The sequence below is a fragment of the Macrobrachium nipponense genome, chromosome 11 (genome assembly GCF_015104395.2).
Source record: "Macrobrachium nipponense isolate FS-2020 chromosome 11, ASM1510439v2, whole genome shotgun sequence".
Classification (NCBI taxonomy): Eukaryota; Metazoa; Arthropoda; class Malacostraca; order Decapoda; family Palaemonidae; genus Macrobrachium; species Macrobrachium nipponense.
This window is the reverse complement of record NC_061087.1, coordinates 51,550,133-51,572,995: the sequence shown is the minus strand read 5'-3', so window position 1 is coordinate 51,572,995 and position 22,863 is coordinate 51,550,133. Positions and strand designations below refer to the sequence as shown.

Genomic DNA, 22,863 nt, shown 5'->3' with positions numbered 1-22,863 from the left:
CTTCGAAATAAGTAACATACTTGGGGCAAAGTTTGCCAAAAATAAGTAGTGACGAAAATCTAGACAAAACATTTTAAAAAAGTAAAAAAACAAAGCAGAGTATATTATACTAAATTTTGAGAAAAAGGAAGATATATATTATAATAAAAAGTTTTCAAGTATGGAAGAGTTAGAATATGCTCTCTTGAACAGTAATAAATCTGCCCCTGGAGGAGATGATGTTTGCTTTGAGATGATTTGCCACCTAGCACCTTTGGCAAAATCATACTATTAAAATTTTACAATCATTTATGGCTCCAAAACTGTTTCCAGACAAATGGCGAAATGCAATAATAATTCCTATACCCAAACCAGGAAAAGATGCTAGTAATGTGAATAATTATAGACCTATCTCATTAACAAGTTGTATATGCAAGTTATTGGAGAAAATGGTAAATGCACGACTTACATGGCACATTCGTGAAAATAAAATTTTAAGTCCTACACAGTTTGGTTCACAACGTAATAGGTCTACATTAGATTCTCTGTGTAGTTTGGAAGACCATATACGTAGAGGATTTGAAAGAAAAACAAAATTACAATAGCGTCCTTTTTTGACATTCAAAAGGCATACGACACTACATGGAGGTATGCAATATTAAAATCTTTACATAATAATAACATCCGCGGCCATCTTCCTAAATTTATTAAAAACTTTATGACTGACCGCACTTTTCAGGTGAGAATAGATAATGTTTTTTCCAAAATATTTCCACTTGAAAATGGAGTACCACAAGGTAGCGTCCTTAGTGGTACTTTGTTCACATTGGCAATTAACAACATCAGTAACATGCTACCGGTTGGAATTAAGAGTAATTTGTTTTTATATGGATGATTTTGCAATATATTACACAGCATCACGCATAAAACATGCAGAAAGAATTATTAATAAAACTATAATAAAAATAGATGAATGGGCCTCATCAGTAGGATTTAGATTTTCCATAGAAAAACCCAAGCGTCATTTTTTTATAAAACGTAAAATTTGGAAAAAAGGCGAAGAAGCAGAATTAAAAATGAGAAACCATAATATACCAATTAGCCAAACTGCAAATTTTTAGGTTTAATATTTGATGCACACCTCAACTGGAAAACCCATATAACTTACATAAAATCAAAATGCAAAAGAGCATTAAACCTAATTAAAAAACTCTCTCACACAAATTGGGGAGATGATAGACATTACTCTTACTAACTTTATAAAGCAACAGTGCTATCAATTATTTGATTATGGAAGTGAAATATACGGGTCAGCTTCAGAAGCAGCACTGAAAAATATTAGACCAATTCACAACGAAGGCCTAAGAATATGCACAGGAGCATTTAGATCCTCGCCAGTCCTCCTCCTTGTACAAGTTGAATGCGGCGAACTGCCACTATCCCTCCATAGAGAATTCATAACCATGAAAAGTGCATTAAGAATCAAGGCAAGTGATTCACCAACTAAAAAGTCTATTTGAGTTAAGGGATGTCTTTATAAACAATCATTCACCACCTTTCCCAATTAGACTAATAGACTGTTCGACCCTGTGTCGAGCTTAAATATAAATATACAAGTACCTCCAATAGTAAAGTTACCACCTCATTGGACTATGATTAAAGTAAAGACTTGCACTCACTTGAAATATTTATCAAAAAGTTCCGTATATACCCCAGAACACCATAAACAAAAAACCATAGAACATATAAGACAAAAAAAGTTCACATTATGCAATATAGACCGACGGGTCCAAATCGCAACATGGCGTAGGATATGCAGCTATATCGCAGAACAAAACTATCAATTTTCTTTACCCAATCATGCCTCAGTCTTCACAGCAGAGTTGTGTGCAATTAAAGTAGCTATCAAAATTATAAAGCAAACTTCAATTAATAATTTTGTGATTTTTAGTGACTACGAGAAGTGCCATAGAAGCTCTTCAGAATTACAATTCAAAAAAAAATAATATTGTACAGCAAATTCAATTTGAACTCCACAAATTATATAAAAATGGCAAAAATATTGAAATATGTTGGATCCCTGCTCATGTGGGAATAAGAGGAAATGAAGAGGCTGATAAAGCAGCTAAAGAAGCAGTCCAAATGATAAAAGCAAATGTAAACATCCCCACCAGTGATTATATAAGAATATATAAAAACAATAATTGTAAATAAATGGCAAAACGTATGGGCTGAAGAGCTGAAAATAATAAATTAAAACAAATAAAACAGGATGTTAACAAATGGAGTTCAGCATATCAAAGAGAGAGACATGCTCAAGTAATCCTGACACGCCTCCGTATAGGCCACACTCGTCTGACACACGGGCACTTGATGAGCAACCCATGCGACCCTGCTCCAGAGTGTTCAGAGTGCAAGGAGTTGGTAACAGTCAGACATGTCTTGTGCGAGTGTCCAAAGTATGACCAGCAGAGACTGTCAACTTTTGGAAATAAAACAAATAAAAGAAATTTTGACAGAATCTTTACATTTTCAGTAGTTCCAATTTTGACTTTTCTGAGGAACTGCAATTTAATTGATAAAAATATAAGTTTTTTGTTTTTTTAGTGAATTTTAAAACAAAATTCAAAAATTTAAAACTTAATTCCGAATTTTAATATACCTTTTTAGTTTTAGTGTATGTAAGGGAACATGAGTAAATGTATTATTGTGTGTGTTTCTAGTATGAAAGCGTTGCCTTTGTGCAATTTTTTTTTATTTATCCTGAATGACCAATTTGGTCCCAGTTCTGGCCTAAGGGCTAGACCTGGCATTTTATCTAATCCTTCGGGCCAGCCCGAGGAGAGCTGAAAATCAGCTCAGTGGTCTGGTTAAAACCTAAAACACTACTTTTATAATAATAATCCTACTTGCTGTAGGACACCTGCCGAGAAGGTAGCGGGGTCGAAGGCACTAGGTGCTGCGATCCCGGCAGGTGTCACCGGGGTGGTTCCGGCAGCGACAGGAGATGGTACTGGCACGGTCGGAGCGCGGACCTTCTCCTTAGAAGCTTTGCTTCTCGACCCTCTCGAATGTGAAGAATCAGACTTAGCCTTCACTGCTCCGGAGTAGGATGCTGAAGACTTCCGTGAGGAGGAAGACGACGTCTTTTGGACGTCGTCTTCTGGAGGGTCTTCTGCTCTGTCCCCTTTTACTTTAGGAGCACAGAACAGCAGGCGAAGGAGTAGGGATCTCAGATCCAGTGAAGCCTTGGAAAGAAGAAGAGGAAGGAACAGGAGAAGAATATCCAGGTGCGCCCAAAGGAAACCCTTGAGCGCCCGAAGTACCTACCTCGACCAACAAATCCTCAGCACCTACCGCCATTGGCTCTATATTAATATCCAAAGTGGCGACGTCCGGCACGATGTCCTGGCCTGACATGTTCACGAAGGCCTGCTGCACCTCGCGCTGAATAGAGGCAATGGCTGGAGCTGCTGTGGCGGGATCCACATATCCCGTCGCTTTCCCTCCGGGGAAGATCTGGACAGCCAACTTCTTGTCAAGGATGTATGGCTGTCCTTTGGCGGCGTTCCTGCCGAAGCCGCCCACCCAGGCCTTCAGGGTTGCTAGAGCGACCTCCTTTACGGCAGCAGCCTGAAAGAGAGGACCAATGAAGTCCCTAACGGCGGAGCTACAGCTTATAACTAAGACTTAAAACTAAGATATACTAGAGATATATGTTGGAGGGAGTAACTATCTTGATATCTACTTACTCCATCCAACAGCTGACTCACGAGGTTCGTTAGCATATGGTGCATGCCTTCGTGGTGCCAGACGATCAGTTTCGCCATGGGTAGTGGCGCACGGGGCGTGGGTCCTGCACTCCTCGTGGCCACAGGGGTCTTGAAGGACTGCATTGCAGCCCGGTTCCTGGCAATTGGTAGCCTGTAAGTGGAAGGATACATGAGTATCGGGAATACACACTTACAGTCTAAACACGAACTCCGTTGCATGCCGGAGTATGTAAGTTATACCAAAACTAGCCCTCTGCCGTAATACGTGTGGTCGCTAGGGCAATCTGGTTGGAGTCTCCGGTGTACACCGGGGACGGGAAAGGGGATCAACCAGAAGTGGTGAGAGAACCCTAGTGAGGATAGATATAAACCACGATGGAGAACGGAGGAGGCAGTTAAAGTAAAATAACAACAAAATATAAAGAAGCATGTATACTTCATATAGGGAGTAAGACATGCCTCCCTTCCGACTACTAGAGGGGTGCCCGGGTAAGGAAGCAAGCTCCTCTCCGGTAGCGGAAAGAAGGTAGTAGTAGGCAAGCTTTTGGGACCACTAATAGACCCCTACCCCGGTGGCTGGCGGAACCAGCTATATTCCGCCAACTGAAGGGGCCCCCTGCTAGTGAGCAGGGCTCCGTCCGTTGTTGGATAAAATTAGTGGGAGGTGGGGTGGGGTAGGGAGAGTGAACGAGACACACCGGAGAGAGCCGAGGCGGCCGGAGGGAGGGGTGGCCAACCCCAACCCCCTTATACAACGGAGCTCCCCGGTTCCCGAGACGACAAGTGGTCACCCAGACTCCCAGCTGGCCGGGCCTCCCAGGAGCCCCCTCGAGAGAGAGAGAGGGAGGGAGGCGCTCAGGTGGTTGCCATGACAACCATGGTGAGCCCAGCCAGACCCCCCCATTACCACGCGGAAGGGAAGGGAGGAAGGAGCTGGGTAGGGCGCGCCCAGTGGTACACGTGATCGAGAGTGGACCAAGAGGCGATAAGCAACACAACCACTAGGCTAGTGACCACATGAACACAACTGTACCAAGTGTGAATGAACACAAAGGATAAGATAAAGCTAAGGTACTGGGCGCCCTAAAAGCTAGCCTAACACTGAATAAAATAACACTAGATAAAAATAGGCAAAATAAACACATACATCATAAAAGAATGGAAGGAACACACGAGTGAGAGAGACAGAAGTCCAGGAGAAGACGAACCGTTCCGAAGAACAGTCAACTACTCGGAGCCAGCCGTAGCCGATGAAGAGCAAAAGCTGGGATGCTGGACTGGGGAAAAACACTATAGCCCTAAAAACCTAAACCATAGAGATAACTGGGTGACAAGGTATGGGCTGTGAATTCCTAAATTCTATAATACGATGTAAATAAACAGAGAAACGCATAATAAGAACCCATGAAAGGAAGAAAGATGTCCCAGTATGGAAGACTGGGAAATCTTAACAACACGAGGCAGGCTCATGGCCGCCACGAGTCAACCGGGTGACCGTATGTAACCTAAAAAACGGAAAATACTGGTCCCTGGAAGACAAAAATACAAAATCTTGACCTTTCGGGTACTTAACTTAGCCGCGGCAATAGCAGAGCGTTCCATGATGAGATAAATCCAAAATAGCGATCACGACACAAGAGAAGAAAAAACGCGTGTGCCTGAAACGAGCTAAAAGAAAAGGATGACCACTAGAGGCGCTGCACTCCGCTTGGCGTGGGTATTAGTAGTAGTAGCGGGCGCGTCCTCCTTTGGGATCGGCTCTCTCAGGTGGGAGATTTTGATGTGGGAAGTTCTAAATGGCAAAAGGTTCGTGATAGTGGTCTCACTCGCCCCTGTTACCATACCGACACTTCTTTTATAGAGTGAGCGAGTCAGTTATACTGACATCTTCTTGATTTTATTTTTTCTCTGGTATTTATTAGGTTATTTACCCTAGAAATAATGAACTTAAGGGTTATTTCACAGGGCGACACGAACTGAGCCCAGAAAAGTGATTTTGACGAAGGAAAAATTATTTCTGGGCAAGGGCCCGTGTCACCCAGTGAAATCCCACCCTTCTCTTGTACCCCCCCTTTTTGGCCCAAGCTTTGGTACTAACTGCAGGTATGACGTCAGAGGAGCTAGCCGTAACGGTAGTGAGGAGTGGGTCTTAGGTCGGCTCCTCTCTAGTAGAGGGATTTTGATGGAGGATGAATCTAAATGGCAAAGGACCTCTGGTAGTGGTTTCACTCGCCCCAGAAACCATACCGACACCTTTAAATAAGGTGAGCGAGCCAGAATATTCTGGCATTTCCATATTAGCTTTTTTCTCTGGTATGTTAGCAACAATTTACCTTAGAAATGTGTGCTAAAAAGACATTTCACTGGGCGACACGGGCCCTTGCCCAGAAATAGATTTTTCCTTCATCAAAATCCCTTTTTTGGAACATTTCTTGGAACATGATAACTCTACTGTAGTTTTCACGGATGGCTCAAAATCAGATGCTGGCGTCAGCTTTGGAGTAGCCTTCCCTGATATAGACAGAAGTGGGAGGTTATCATCAGTTGCATCATTTTTTACAGCAGAACTATATGGAATTTTAAAGGCTTTAAAGGATATTTTAATTCGGAAGGAAAATAATTTTATAATATATTGTGACTCAAGAAGTGTCCTTCAGTCACTGGAATCTTTTAACTTTTTAAACCCTCTGATTTTAGATATATTTGCCGGGGGGGTCTGTTACGCATTCCCCATGAATTCTGGGGGACCACTGTACAGGCTTTTTGGAATTACTCCAAGGGAATGGTATATGGACCCCAACTTGATGTACTCTGAAGAAAAGCTTGTAGAAGAATTGAAAGATCAAGGTGTGATAAGAATTGAAAGTATGAAGGTGATAAATGGACTCTTGTCTTACTACCAAATTTAATTATTACATTCAGTTCTCCTCAATTGCCTAATGTATATATATATATATATATATATATATATATATATATATATATATTATATATATATATATATATATATATATATATATATATATATATATATATATATATATATATATATATATATATATATATAGTAAAAGCAGTCTGTTTATGTTTCAAGGTTAAACAATATATCCCAAGACCGAGGAGATGTTTTCATTATCAAGAATTCAGACATATGTTAGAATCTTGTAGACAGAAACTACAAGGCAAGTCTGTCACTTGTGTCAAATGCAGTGAACCAGCGCATGGCACATGTAATAATCAAGCCAGGTGTATACATTGTGGAGACAATCATCCATCATATTCAGTTAATCATGATGTGTGCATCATGGAAAAAGAAATTCAAACATTAAGGGTAGCCGAATGTATCATGTTTAGAGAGGCAAAAGATAGAGTATTGAGTCAGTACATTAGACCAGGAATTTCCTTTTCCAGTGTTGCTGCCAACCGAAGAAGAAATGTAAATGTTACCAGAGATAGTGTAAATAGAAAACCAGTGATGACCTGTACTTGTGCCTCTTTGGAGGCTGCACCAGTGATTGCTGGTGCTCCTGCCTCTTCAGAGGCTGCGCCAATGATTTCTGGCCCTCCTGCCTCTTCGGAGATGGTGCCAGTTGATTCTTGCACTCCCTGCCTCTTTGGAGGCAGTGCCTGTGGTTTCTGGCACTGTTGCTTCTATGGAAGCAGAGTCAGTGATTTCTGGTACTCCTGCCTCTCTGGAGGATGTGTCAGATGTACCTGGCATTCTCACCTCTCTGGAGGCTTTACCAGCTGTAAATGGTGCTTCTGAAGCTTTGGAGGATGCACCAATGTCTGATCCTCACACCCTCCTCAGGCAGCACCAGCTTTGTCTGGTGTTCCTGAGACTGATAACCTTCTAAAAAGGAAGGCAGCCATAAGCAATCGGTCTCCTTCCAGAATAAAGGAGCAAGGCCGTAAGCTGAAAGCTCTTAAAAGAGGCTCCAATTTAACAGCCTCTTAAAGAAAGTAGAATTCATTAATTTTCTCCAGTGGAAGGATTAAGAGCTAAATGGGAAGAATTAAGGCTTTTAATATCAGAAGTGTATCCTGTTTGTATAGCTCTGCATGATTGGTAATAATATGTGCATCAGCCCACGAGAGTATACAGCATATCACTCCACCTATTAACTTAAATGTTGGAAGCCATGGTGGTGTAGTTTAGTATTTTCAAAATGACACCCCACAAAATCCTATTAGACTCCAATCAACATTGTAAGTGATAGGTGTGCAGATCCATTTGCAAAGAAAATATACAGTATGCTCTCTCTACCATCTAGTGATATCTTCTCCATTGATGAAACTTAAATCCCTTATTCAACAGTTAACATGTCCCTTTGTTATTTTGGGAGATATGAATAGCAGAAGCCCTCTTTGGGGTGACATTGTTACCAGTCAATGAGGAAGGTGTTTCTGTTTCATCATAGATGAAAATGTGGGAGTCTACACATTTTCACGTTCAAACAGGCACATTATCAGCAATTTATTTATCTGTATGTAGTGATGACTACCCTATGGACTTTAATTTTAATTGGAGAGCTATAAAGGGGATTTTGACAGAGGAAAAATCTATTTCTGGGCGAGAGACCTGTGCCGCCCAGTGAAATGCTCCTTATAGCATCATTTCTAAGGTATAAAACTGCTATATATATACCAGAGAAAAAAGTTGCATGGAATGCTAGGCATATGCCCAGCTCGCTCACCCATATAGGGTGTCGGTATAGTAACTGGGGCGTGTTAAAACCACTGTCAGAGGTCTCTTACCAATTAGTTATCTCCTCTCTCAACATCCCCCATTACTACGAGGTGTCGTTCTACATCCAGCTACTGCCCGCCACTACTACTACTACCCACGCGTCCCCAAACATTCCTCATAGCACCCAAGCTTGGGCCAGTCTCGGGTGAGGAAAGAAGAAGGGTGGGTTCACTGGCTGGCACTGGTCTCTCGCCCAGAAATAGATTTTTCCTCTGTCAAAATCCCCTTTCTGGGCTCAACCTGTGCTGCTCTGTGAAATAGTAACAGAGAATTGGTCCCATAGCTTGGAAATAAACACCTGATAAAGAAACTGAAATAAAATCAGAATATTTAAACAAACATGTTTAATAATGTATATTAATCTTACATATGTCTATAATACAAAATTAGTAGAAGTTCCAAAAGTTCTTGGAAATCTTCAGGAAGAACATTCCCAAAACAGATATCATAAGATGTCTAAATCTTACACACTAATATTATTAGTATATGTACAGTACAAGCTTACATATGTCTATGATACAAAATTAGTAAAAGTTCCAAAAGTTCTTGGAAACATTTAGGAAGAACATTCCAAAACAGATATCATAATATGTCTTAAATCTAATAAACTAGTATTATTGATATATGTACAGTACAAAGATAGGTTAATGTGCACTCCAGGTGAGTACCAAAGCTAAGGCAGGGACAATAAGCGAGGCAGGTAGGAGAGAAAGCAAAGGAAAGAATATATTTATAAGGATTAGACCCCGTTATGATGGTTCTGATATATCAGGAGGAACCACATTTCCTGCTGCCACTGTTGCAAATTTTAGGGCTTCCAAGGATTTTAGGTAATGGCGTTTAAATACTGCTGGTGATTTCCAGCCTGTATACCTTTTTAATTCTTCAAAATTCATATGGTGAAAATAATTGACTGATGTGGCTACTGCTCGGATATCATGAGCATGTGGAACTGATTCTGGGTTAGCTTGTTTAATAAAATAAAGAATCTGTTGTCTAATTCCTTTCAAGGAAATGGTTCCTCCATTTTCTCTAATAAATAAAGACTTTTTGGAGGTTTTATTCAAATAGGCTTTCAGAGTGTTGACTGGACATAAGGACGGATCCTGTGGAAGTGGGACAATCTTCCACGGGGACCATCTATTCTGTGGATCCTCATTCTTTGCTAAGAATTTTTTGTCTGGAAAGATTAGTATTTCTCCAGAGGGAAGAAAGTCAATATGATTTGGTTCTCTAGACAATGCTGAAAGTTCAGATATTCTGGCTCCAGAAGCTAAACTTACCAAGAATAAGGTCTTCCTAAGAAGTGTTATATATGTACATGAGTCATTATCAGTATCAGAAGCTAGCTTAAGAACATCATTTAGAAACCAGGAAACTGTATGAGGACGAGTTACTGGTTTTAGTCTGGCACAAACTCTTGGAATAGACGAAAAATTTGAATCTGTAAGATTAATATTAAACCCAATCTGAAATATTTTCTTTAAAGCAGACTTAATTGTTGTAATCGTATTAGCGGCTAGGCCTGTTTCAAACAAGGTCCTAAAAAGGGTAACTGCAAGATTCATAGTCATTGTTCGAACATCTGAGTCTTTTAAAAACTTTGCTAGTTTTCTTACAGCCGAATCATATTGACGAAGAGTAGATTCTCTTTTATCTGATTCTAAAAACAGAGTGTTTAGAGGATTAATCTCAGCATCTTTTTGTGCTGCAAATTTCATAAAGTCCATAAAGTTAGGGCACTCTGAATTCTTGAGGAAGCTAACACACTGTGAGTTTGTACTATTTGTGTCAACTTCGGGCTGGGAATCCGCCGAGGGCGGAGTCCCAGTTCCACCATGAGAGGAAACTAGTTGCTTTTGGGCCAATTGGGGGCTACCAGAGCTATTTGACCTCTGAAAGTCCTGAGCTTGTCCAGAACTTTCATTAACATGTTTATAGGAGGAAACAGGTAAATTTTTTGCCAGGTGTTCCAATCTATGGACATGGCATCTGTGGCATAGGCCAGAGGATCCAGGTTGGGGACTACATAACATTTCAGTTTGTTGTTGGATTCCGTGGCAAATAGGTCTACTTGGAGATCCGGAACCTGTTGGCAAATCCAATTGAATGACTTCTGGTCTAAGGACCATTCCGACTCCAGCGGAGTTGTCCTTGAAAGTGCGTCTGCGACCACATTTCTTATCCCTGCCAGGTGAACAGCTGACAGGTGCCATTGGTTCCTTGTTGCCATCGAAAAGATTGCTATCATCACGTGATTTATGTGACTTGACTTGGAACCTCCTTTGTTTAAACAGTGGACTATTACTTCGTTGTCCAGAATTAATCTGATATGTTGTTTCTTTGCCGGGGCGAGTTTCTTTAGGTCAAGAATACTGCCATGGCTTCTAAAATATTGATGTGTAGTTGACGAAATATCACTGACCACAAACCTTGGACTTTTTCGTATTGGGAGTAGCCTCCCCAACTGCTTAGAGAGGCGTCTGTATGGATTACTAGTGCTGGCGGTGGAAATCGTAGGGGTATCGGTTTTGCCAGGTTCTTGACCTTGGTCCATGGTTGAAGTCTTTTCCTCAGTATTGGTGGAATTTGAGAAATTTTGTCTCAATTTTTCTTGTTTGCTTTGGACTGCCATACTTGATTTATGTCTTTCAGTTTGGTCTTCAGTAATGTGTCTGTTACTGAGGCTAACTGGTGAGCCTAGGATTCTTTCTTGTTTTCTCCTGGACATTACTTTGTCCTTGAGAAAGCTTTTTGTGTTCTTTGCTATCTCTTTCCTCTTTTTTGGAGGAATAGACAGCCTGTGTGTATTCAGGTTCCATTGTAACCCTAACCACTGGAAACATGCTGCCGGAGTAAGGCGGGACGTCTTGAAATTTATTTGGAAACCTAAGTGTTCCAGAAATTTTATTACCTTGTCCGTCGCCTTGCGGCATTCCTCGACGTTGTTGGCCCAGATAAGCCAATCGTCTAAGTAAGCCACTAACTGTATTCCTTGAGTTCTCAGCTCTTGTACTACTGTTTCCGCCAGCTTCGTGAATATCCTGGGCGCAATACTGAGTCCGAATGGCATCACCTTGAATGTGTATGCCCGTTTGCCTAGTTTGAATCCTAGGAAAGGACGAAAATGCCTTGCTATCGGAACATGATAGTAAGCGTCTGTAAGATCTATAGAGGTGGCGACGGCCCCACGGGGAAGTAAGGTCCGCACCTGCGAGACGGTCAACATATGGAACTTGTCGCATTGAATGTATGTATTCAGATGTGACAGGTCTAGAATTACTCTCCGCTTGTCTGAGTCTTTCTTTGGAACGCTGAACAAGCGTCATTGAAATTTCAAAGAGTTTACCTCTTTTACTGCATTCTTTTGCAGAAGATCTTTGGTGTAGAGTGTTAGTTCTGCCGTTGGAGTCTGATGAAAACTGGTTGGTGGAGGGGGCCCTTTTATCCAACTCCACCCCAGACCCTTGGATATTATGCTGAATGCCCATTTGCTGAATGTCCAATGGCTTCGAAAGAGGCACAGCCTTCCTCTAACCTGGGGAGTCTCACTGGTTTGTAGATGGTCTGCTTCCACGGCTCCCCCGGAATCCTCTGCCTCTTCCGGAAGCTCTTCCGCTGCCTCTGTGGTGAAAGGCTCCTCTAGCTCTGCTACCTCTTGCGTGCCTATTATATCCATGAAACACGCCTTGTGTTTCAAAGGTAGGATTAAAGGCCGGAGATGGTGAAAATGAGGCAGTGGCTACTTGTTGCTGAGGTGGTTGGCTAACCCAAACATATTGTTGTTGGGGCTGGGACTTTGATGTGGAAGGCTGATTCATTTAAGTTACTGGTATTGTCTGAACCACAGATTGAGTCTGTGGACCTTGGAATGACTGAAATTTCCTAGGTCTCTTCCTCCCTCTTGATTGGTTTCCGGAAGGTTCAAATTTTCGTTTGGGAATCAGGCCCCACCGGACTTTGAGGCTTTGGTTCACCCTTGCTGCTTCTCCTAGAACGCTGTTAACTATGTCCTCCGGGAACAAGTCTGGACCCCAAATTGAAGCTTTGATTAGCTTATTGGGTTCATGCCTAATCGTGGCTTCAGAGAGCACATGTTTTCGGCAATTGCGCCGGGCCACCGCAAAGTCATACGCATCGCTTTGGAGCGTGTGAAGTAAGGACTTTGTTAAAATTTTAAACAATGGCTCCTCGGGGTATACCAGTGACGCCATTTCTGCCATTGTAGCCGAGTTGCTGGACCTACTTAGCCTAGTACGTGCATCATACTCTATCTTGACTAGGGAGTCCGGAAGTCTAGGCAAACGATCACTAAACTGTGTGGAAGCACAGTCTGTGTTCAATTTCCCTGTGGTGAATGTGGCTGGTGCATCAACCCAGTAATTGTGATCTCCCGGGAATAGCAACAAAGTCAATTCCGTTTCCCTTAACTGTGGCATGGGCTTGTCCTCCATAGCCGCTTGTAGATCAAGGTCAACTTCCTTCGTGGTGCAAGGGGTTGGTGTTTGTCCCTCCACCACAAACATCGTGTATGAACTTTTATGAGGCGACAACATTGTGTTGACGCACTCCCATTCATTTAACGTCTGGAACCAGGCGGACTGTGCTTGCTCCTTTGGGTAGATAACCGTTTCTTTTGGAATTTTATCTAACCTCACTAGTGCCTCTTCCGTTAGGCGTGCATAACCCGGGAAGGGAAATTGCAATCCCGGCGGGTAGAACTCAAAATCGTCTACAGGCCGAGTGCCACATCCTTCCAGTGTTAACATGCCGTTTACAAACGGGGCATGTAGGGCCAATCGCCACGGATTGTTCTTTACAAACGTTGGAAGTTTAGAGGCGTCCGGGATCACAAACTGCTGTTGTTGTGGCAGTCCGGATCTTAACAGATTCTCAGTCATGTTCTCCTGATTTTGCAGTCTCTGAGCAAAGGTGTCCATAGACTGCAAGCGATCAGCAATGGTTCCAATCTGGGATTGGACCATGCTACCCATCTTTCATTCCATCAATTGATTAGAAAAGGCTACCAGGTCAAAAGACAGCTCCGGTGTCTTGGCCTTTGAGCTCCTTGCTCTCGACACGTGTTGTGTTGTGAGGGAGTAGCAGCCACCGGGTCCGCTGGTGGCTTAGAAGCTGATAATGACCTGGTAAGTCTTGGTAGCTTCGAAGGCTTACTTGGCTCGGGTAAGGCCTTCTTCAAGTGTTTGATCTTTGGGGTCACTGAGCATGGCCTGTCCCCAGCCATGGTCTTCCCAGTGAACCCCTGGAAAGAAGTTTGGGAAGAAGAATTAGACGGCGCGGGACTAAGAATAGGTATCTTAGACCGGATGCTGCTACCTGCCTCACTTACCTCCCTACCTTGTACAGTGGAGTCAAGAACCATGGGCTCTACATCGAGACTGATGGCTGCTACATCGTCCAATACAGCTTCCCCCAGTCCCTCAAGATCTTCAGGCAAGAATTGCGTGTCTTCCCTAATCCTGGCGATGATTGGTGCTGCCACTTCCTTGGCCACCGCTGCTGACATCTTGGCATTTGGGTAGAGAAGAGTACACATCCCTTCTGCTAGGATGTAGGGTTTCTTGGCCTTGACATTCCAGCCGAATCCGCCGACCCAGATCTTGAGGGTCGATAGAGAAGAATTCTTGATGGCCTGAGGGGTCTGAAAGAGATGTATCCATTAGGATTTATTAAGTTCTCTAACACTATAAAGCAATTTTGTTAACTTCTATATAAGCAACGTACTAGAAGTGATTACTGGAATATGGAATGATGTACTTACCGAGTCCGTGGTTATCTGTGAGACCAGCCCATAGCAGATCTCACACCCATCCGGGTGCCACACGACATGGTCGTCTACCTGGACTGCACAAGGTGCATGAGATCGGCAGACCTCATGCCCACAGGCTTGTTGTAGTACAGCCGCACATGCTGTCATCTGGCAACGTATCACCTGTAAATGAAATTGATACATGAGTATCATAAATTTTTTTATATTTACCGGAAACTCCGGTGCTCTTATAGTAAGCTTATACTATAAAATATATTGTCAAGGTAGACGCATGCATATTATAACTAAGCATTAACATTTCATCATGGTCATTTAACATTCTAATTCTTCCTGTCCTGTTTTTGTTGTCATCACCCTAGGTATTATAAGGGTTAGAACTGACAGCTATGGCAGGTATAACATTGTACCAGTCTGTCTGCTCCGGAAAACTAATTCCCGCTATAAAACTTTTCTTCGGAGTCTGTACAACTACCGGAGTAGTTTGTACGTTGAGGTAGAAAGGTATGACCACCCTTAGTATAATAGGAACGGAATTGTGGATAAAATTTAGATACCGGAATACTTGGTTGGAAATTGCATTCTTACCATAGAATTCCGAATAAATATAATAAACAGTTAGATTCTAGGCTACGTCCGTAACCCTCTTCCGGGACCGACCGACGATATTTTCTTCTGTGGAAGATTAGCCTACTTTATCAGAACAGGGTAGGATACCAGAATCCGATCAAATCACTAAGTTATTAGTATGTAAATACAATAAAAGGCTATCCCAGTCCTACTGGAACGGAAGGAAAATAATGTGGAGGATACCCGGAAAGAGGAATATGTACTAGGTACGTGGCAAGGTGCTCCGTCCGGCTCGTCCGGAGGCCAACAGTGACTAGCTAGAAGAGAGCGCTACCTGCCTCGACTCGCAGAGTGAGAGCGCAGCCACTATCTTTCTCCGCTGCTCCCGTACTTGCTCTAGAGCGTGTGACTCACGTGGTACCCCGTGGGTTGGGTGTGGTGAGAGGTACTCCACTGAGGCGGGTACCGGGAGAGGGAGCAGCTGAGTAGAGTGGCTCGCTCGCGATAAAGTGGACACTGTGACCGGTCAGGTGGGACAACCCTCCGAGACATAGTGGATCCACACGATCAGGACAATAGGCCTGTAGCCTAACCCTAACTAAATGACCAAAATCCATTTATAATTATTAAACTAGATAGGTTATAATGGCAAACGACTAAAAACAACTATAAGGGGTACATTGAGGAAGAGGGAGGAACATAAGGTGATCCGAGCGAATAGCCTAGCCCTCCGAAATCGGGTAAGATGCCGACCTGGTCAGGAAGACTAAACCACTCTAGAATAATTATCCCTACAAAATCGGGTATAATGCCGACCTGGTCAGGTAATTATATGCTAAATCTTTATTCATATGTATAACGAAGGGGAACTCCCCGATGTAGGCTACCTTCCAAAGCTGTGTGTGGCCCGGTCGGGTAGCCTAGCGTAAGCCAAAATAACCTAATTATTACATGTTGCATGTATAAACACTGTATAATAACTTGTGAATTAACAATCAGAGTGCAAGATGTCTAGAACTAAAACCTGACCGCAATTAGTATGAGGAACTAATTGCCAGTCGTCATGTAAACAAGAAGCTCTGAGAGGTAGCGACATCAAAATGGCTGTCGGGGAGCGGCATCATCCGAACTTCCTGAAACTTAAATTATTAAATAATTACTTATAAAGAATATCGCTACTTCCAGATCAAGAATAGATAATTGCAGTACTCAACTTAGCAGTAGAAGCTTCAAGTAGATCAGACATCTTCAAAAAAGAGCACAATTCACAACAGAATACAAGAACGCGTGCACGTCTTACGATGCTATGAAAAGGAATGTTTGGGAACGTGTGGGTAGTAGTAGTAGTGGCGGGCAGTAGCTGGATGTAGAACGGCACCTCGTAGTAACGGGGGGTGTTGAGAGAGGAGATAACTAATTGGTAAGAGACCTCTGACAGTGGTTTTAACACGCCCCAGTTACTATACTGACACCCTATATGGGTGAGCGAGCTGGGCATATGCCTAGCATTCCATGCAACTTTTTTCTCTGGTATATATATAGCAGTTTTATACCTTAGAAATGATGCTATAAGGAGCATTTCACGGAGCGGCACAGGTTGAGCCCAGAAATGATACATTTACCAGTGATCATTTTCCAATATTAGTGGTGAGTGTAGCATCAAATCCTCCATCTTCAAGGTTACCTAAATGGAACTTTGGTAAAGCTGATTGGGCAACATTCCAGGAGCACAGTTCAATAGATGACTCTGCTGATGACTTTTGAATATGTACAATAATGTTCTCTGCTGGTCTTCAATCTGTACCTAGGAATTTGGGCATGTTTATTCACTGATAAGTTCCCTGGTGGACTCGTAAATGCCAGGGAACTCATAGAAGTATGAGATCTGCTTTCACCAGACACCGCAGATAAACGTGAGTATTAGCCTGTTGAATTTTGAAAAGAAAAAACTCATTTTTGCATGGAAATAAAAAAAGCATGGAAAGAATCTTGGACAGTTTTCATATCTTCACTAAATTCCAAAATTCCTTTGGCTCATATTTGGAAGAGAGTTAGAAAAATAGCAGGCAAGTTTACTCCTTGTCAATCTCCAGTTATCAAGATCAGGTTGGGCCAACCTACCAGTCGGTTCAAAGTACCTGGACTCTTCCCATCAATGGGTAAGTCTCCTATGTAACGAAGGTTTGCATTTGTATAAGAAAAGACAGCAAATTTTCATATGTAATTTGTGGTTTTCGTAACATACAAACCCGAAGTTCTTTACATGACTGGCCCACCTCATCCACACCTCGCTCAGGCATGTGGTCTGGAAGGCAAAGGGGAGTGCAGACAGACAGATGGACAGGACTTCCTCCTGCCTCTATTTAGTTTACTACCTTGTCAGTAATTTTTGAATGGCTGTTCCAGCTCACATTTGTAAGCAAAATCTTATACAAAGAACAAAGGTTTGCACGTTATGAAAAAATAAATTAGTACTAGTACATATTTTAACCCTTACAGGCTGGGCTAATGTACATCAACCCCTAAACTTCGAGCTGGTATTTCCGAAAACGTCTCCTGTATGCCGGCGGGGTTCGGGAGTGAGCGCTGAAGCGAAAAAAAGTAAAAAAAAAAATCACAGTATGCTTAGTTTTCAAGATTAAGAATTAAATTTTGGCTCCTTTTTTTGTCATTGCCTGAAGTTCAGTATGCAACCATCAGAAATAAAAAAAAAATATCATTATCATATATAAATATTGGAATATATCACAGCGCAAAAAAAAAAATTCATATACGTACAGGCAGTCCCCGGGTTACGACGAGGGTTCCGTTCTTGAGACGCGTCGTAAGCCAAAAATCATCGTATGCTGGAACATCGTAAAAAATCCTAAGAAAACCTTACTTTTAATGCTTTGGGTGCATTGAAAACTATGTAAACTTCATTCTTATTGCATTTTTCATCAAAAAACCTTCAAATATTGATTATTTGGCATTTTTGGTGTCACATTTCATCTGCCAGATGAGCATTGTAGGCATTGTAACCCTGGAAATAATGTCTGATTAATATAATTGAGAAGCGCCTTAACCTTGGAACGTCGTAAGCCGAAGCCGTCGTAACCAGGGGACTGCCTGTATAATTGTGTACAAATCGCGCTGTGAGCAAAACGGTTAAAGCTAATGATTTAATTTTTTTCCTTGTATTGTACACTAAATTGTGATCATTTTGGTATATAAAAAATTGTAAAACGATCAAAGCAACACAGAGAAAATATTATCACAATATGATGCATAAATTCATAACACACAGACGTAAAAAAAAGTAGTTTTCAAAATTCTCCATAAATCGAAATATTGTGCTAGAGACTTCCTGTTTGTTGCAAAATGAAGGCAATTGATTGAATATTACTAGACTGTAAGTGTTGTAGCTTACAATTGCAGTTTTTGACCATTTCGGTCGAGTTAAAGTTCACCGAATGTCGAATATTTTCATATGAAAATACTTCAAAACTGATAAAAGTTACAACCATGAATTATTTTTTGTTGTATTCTACATGAAATTGTGCACATTTTCATATATAAAACTTTATGTAACAGCTAATATAAAACGGTGCAAACATTACGACAATCTGACGAAAGAATTTCTGATTGTTTCGGCAGAGTTACCGCGCAGATGTAAGGAAAAAGTTATTTTCAAAAATTCACCATAAATCAAAATATTGTGCTAGAGACTTTCAATTTGTTGTAAAATGAAGGTAAATGATTGAATATTACTAAAATGTAAGAGTTTTAGCTTACAATTGCGTTTTTTGACCATTTTGGTCGAGTCAAATTTGACCGAAGGTTGAAATTTTGGACTTATCATTATTTATATGAAAATATTTCAAAACTGATGAAAGCTACAACCATGAGTTGTTTATTGTTGTATTCTACATGAAATTGCGCACATTTTCATATATAAAACTCTATGTAACGGCTAATATAAAACGGTGCAAAAATTACGACAAAGTAACAATAATTTCTGAGATGTGTTGCTGATGCTATTTAGTGCGAGAAGAAAGAAATTCGCGCATGCGCCTGAGTAACGCTTGTAAACAAAACAACAGCTTGATCGTGAACTCCCAGCATCCCTCAAGGCACGTGATTCAAAATATTTTGCCAAGTAGGCCTATAACTATTTTTCCTTGAATATTTAAAAAAAACTTTTTTGAGTACATATTTTACGTCAATTAAGCACATGACAGACAATTTTCGTCGACGTAAAATGCGTCCAATAGGCGTTTAAGGGTTAACAATATCCTAAGACTGGGCAAGCTTTAATGTTGGCTAATTTAAAAAAAATATATGTAGTACTTTAAAAGAAATTTTTTTCTGTACCTTCCATGGGTAGTTGAAAGTAAATTTTCCAACCCTGTTTGGGGTCTTTTCCATGACACTCATAAAGGTGCTAATTTCAACAAGTTATACATGTTCTTTCTAATGTATTGCTTTTAATTCATTTTGCAAAAGTGTATTACAACTCACAAAATATCATAAAAGATATGAACTAAAATCAGCAACAATCCCACAGTATATTTATAGACATATTTTGAGATGTAATGGGATGGGGAGATGTAGAATGTACCATTTTGTACATGAACTTTCCTGTCAGATATATACTTAGCTATAGACTCTGTTGTCCCGACAGAAATTCGAATTTCGCGGCACACGCTACAGGTAGGTCAGGTGATCTACTGCCCTGCCGCTGGGTGGCAGGAATAGGAACCATTCCTGTTTTCTAATCAGATTTTCTCTGTCGCCGGTTCCATCAACGATATCGTTGTTGGTTCCTCTGACTGAATTTCGTTTTTCGTTGCCATCGATCTTCTGAGCTGTATTATTTGGTGACGTATTGGATCTTTGGTTTGGCATACGCTTTTGTTAACTGTTTGTTGGATTTTGCTTCGAAGAAGTAATTAGAATTTGGGTGAGATTACCAAATGCTTAGGTAGACCCTCACAACTTTTGCAAGTAAGGGATATATTAATATGTATTCACTAATACGTGTCAGAAGTGTTTAAACTTGATTGAGGAGAATATACACACTAACTTCCTACTTAAGTAAGTCAGAAAGCATATGACTAGAAACACTTCCTTTAAAAGTTTTAATAAGTCTTGTGCTAACGAGCAGTTAGAGTATTAACAGTACTAGTAGTTGTTGCATCCTCATCACCTTCTTACTTCTCAGAATCTACAAATTCATATTTTGCAAATTTTAAGAATATTTGGAGGGAGCTCAAAAGGCGAGCTCTTAAAAGGTAAGAAGTGAATTTAGTGTTCCCAGTGCAGTGGAGGGTGCGTCTGATCGGCTCCGTAGCACTTCCAGGCCTAGACCTCTTCCAAACTCCCAGACCCAGTGGAGGAGGAAAGTCGACAGCTGCAGGAAGGTTAGGGAGAACCCCCACCGGTCAGGCGTCCCCTCGGCACGATCTGTGGTGACCCAGACTGCCAAAGATCGCCATTGGAAAGGCATCCTCATAAAGTGTGTCTCTTCATCCGATTCTTCATCTGACAAGACAAAGAAGTTGACTTCCCTTCATTAGTCTAGGTTATACGAAGGTCACGCCCCAGTTGACAGAGCAGTAGAACACAGCTAAAAAACGGGTAGTTACCTTGCTGGAAACTCTAGGAATGCATTACCCAAATTATGTCTAGAAACAACTATATGATCTAGTCACATGGTGGTCACGCCCCCGTTGACAGATCATTAGAGCGTTCCAGCAGCCAAGCGCGAGCCGCGTTCCAACAGCCAGGCGCTAGCAGCGTACCAGCAACTAGGCGCGAGCCGCGTTCCAGCAACCAGGTGCGAGCTGCGTTCCTGCAATCAGGCGCGAGCCGTGTTCCAGCAACCAGGCGCGAGCCGCGTTCCAGCAGCCAGGCGCGAGGAGTCAACCAGGCGCGAGGCGCCGGCCAGGCGCCAGGATCTCCCGCATTGCCTTATGAGAGAGAGGTCAGCCGCGAGGCTCCTCTTATTAGTTTTTTCGCAGGATCAGCCTTCTCATGGCAAAGGCGCAAGATGTCGCACAGAGCCAATCTCGGAACAGGAATCCTGCCCCTTCCTCGAGTTTGGTGGTTATCCGGAAAAACTATATGCTCGAATTCCTAGATTACTTACTCTCATATAAGTGCGGTTTTCCCTCGTTGGTGACATATTGCACATTTTGTCAAGCAAGGGTGTAACACATCATTGACAAAAATATTTACTCTTTGTCTCGGAAAGGGGTTTTGTTCTCATTGACAAAGATCTTAATAACATTTTATTGTGTAAGCATAGGAAACTCGGAAGTAAATATATTTAAGCAAAACAGGATTCGCTAAATACAGAAACTCAGTTGGTGTTGTTGTAATTATACCTTTTAGCATTGACCCTACACTGGAAACTCCTGGAATGTCGCAAGGAGTACCAATTAATTGCACTTAGACTAATGGTCCTTTCGGTTGCCATCCGTAGAGGAATCTTCGGTACGCTTATATGACTTGAACCATACAGTAGAAAAAATAACGCAAAGGTAAAATACGTAGAGTATTGTAGTCATTGGAACAACTATTTCTCTACTACATTCTTTCCTCGATGAGGAAGAGAGAGAAAGGATATCGACTGTCTTCGTTCCCTTCGACAAGGAAGAGAATTATTATTAGCCGAAGAAAATCCTCAAGTGAGAACCGAAGACGGAAGTTCTAGCTTCCTACGCTATTGGATATAAGACTTCATAGACTTAGTCTCCAAGTTTTTTTCCTGGAAGAGCCTCTAACCAATGAAGGAGAGCTCTTCCGAATCCTTGCATCAGGTTTTTGGCTCGATGATTTTAATAAACCTATTCCTTCATTGAATGGAGTATCTGGCAACTCAGGAAGAATACTGCGAGACAGCGAAGTAGATTGCTGTCACTGTAGACCTACACAGTACCATCTAGTTCTTGGTCATGAGTTGTCGATTACATCTCTCTCTCCTACGGGATTGACTGCCTAACCGTACCTCTCCCCCTCAATAACAGACTTTAACCTCGGATTGAGGGGAATTTGTAAGCAAACATGAATAAACATTGTCTGCGTTTTGCTAAGAAGCTTTCAACAGAAAGATCTCTTACACCTTTTCATGCTGTTTACCGCAATGTATCAGAATTATGGGCGATTCTAACGCGGAATAGCACTTTATTATACAATGCTCTCATGCTTATGAAAGCATAGCCTTATTAGAGAACGGAGCATGCTCAGTGAGACAATGGATGATTCTGCTGGGAACCTTTTCTTCGTGGCAAAAGTTTGTTTCCCTGAATGGACTACAATGCAGACCTATATAAATTTTTTTTCCTACCAAGAAACGGAAATAATATACGAGACGGTGCCGGGTAACCTGACAGAGGTACAGATGTCCTGGCACATAGTTTAAAGAATTGCAAGCAATTTTGTTGACTCTACAATTCCTCGATACAGCGAGTTGTTAACCGAAGGGTTCAGTAGCCTCTGATAGCAGGCTCGGTAGCGTCACGGTCCGTTCCTTATTACGTTCCCAGTCTAACTGGACGGGGGTTCGATCCCCGGGAGGGACGAAATGATTTTTATCAATTAGGTTAATTCCACAGCTCTCTCATGTTTGGAGCACAGGCACGGAATGTACGTGAGAATCGTCTCGATACGTCTCGATGGATAGGAGCCACTGGTCTGGTTTTGATTTGTGAATAGAAAGAGACATATATCAACAAGTTGGATCATGCTCAACCCTTTGGATGCATAGTGCAGTGCAAGTTCGAGTGAGGGTGTCGGAGGGACGTAAAGTACCAATGCATTTCTATATTTTGAAGGTAAGCATTGTAGATGATGCTACTTTCTGACTGCCATAATAGGCAGGTGTTGATGCATATTAAAGAGTGTTTGTTTGCTCTATTTGATTCAAGCAGAGTTTAACGAAGATAATAACTCTTGATATCTGAATAATCTTCGTTGAAAAGAGAGTTGTGGAAACCTGGGAGACGTCTTGTTCATAGATC

General features: G+C 41.7%; 1 protein-coding gene across 9 annotated transcripts in view; it reads left to right on the top strand.

The window, feature by feature from the left end:
• LOC135205820 (cell cycle checkpoint control protein RAD9A-like) overlaps positions 1-22,863 on the top strand; it is a 434,453-nt gene that overhangs the window by 125,151 nt on the left and 286,439 nt on the right. For 6 of the 9 annotated variants that reach the window (XM_064237038.1, XM_064237049.1, XM_064237060.1 and 3 more), the window contains exon 3: positions 17,360-17,461. The exons of the other annotated variants lie outside the window; for them this stretch is intronic. In XM_064237038.1, coding sequence (XP_064093108.1) covers positions 17,360-17,461 — 102 coding nt within the window. The remainder of the gene's footprint in view (positions 1-17,359; positions 17,462-22,863) is intronic. 9 annotated transcript variants of the gene reach the window in all.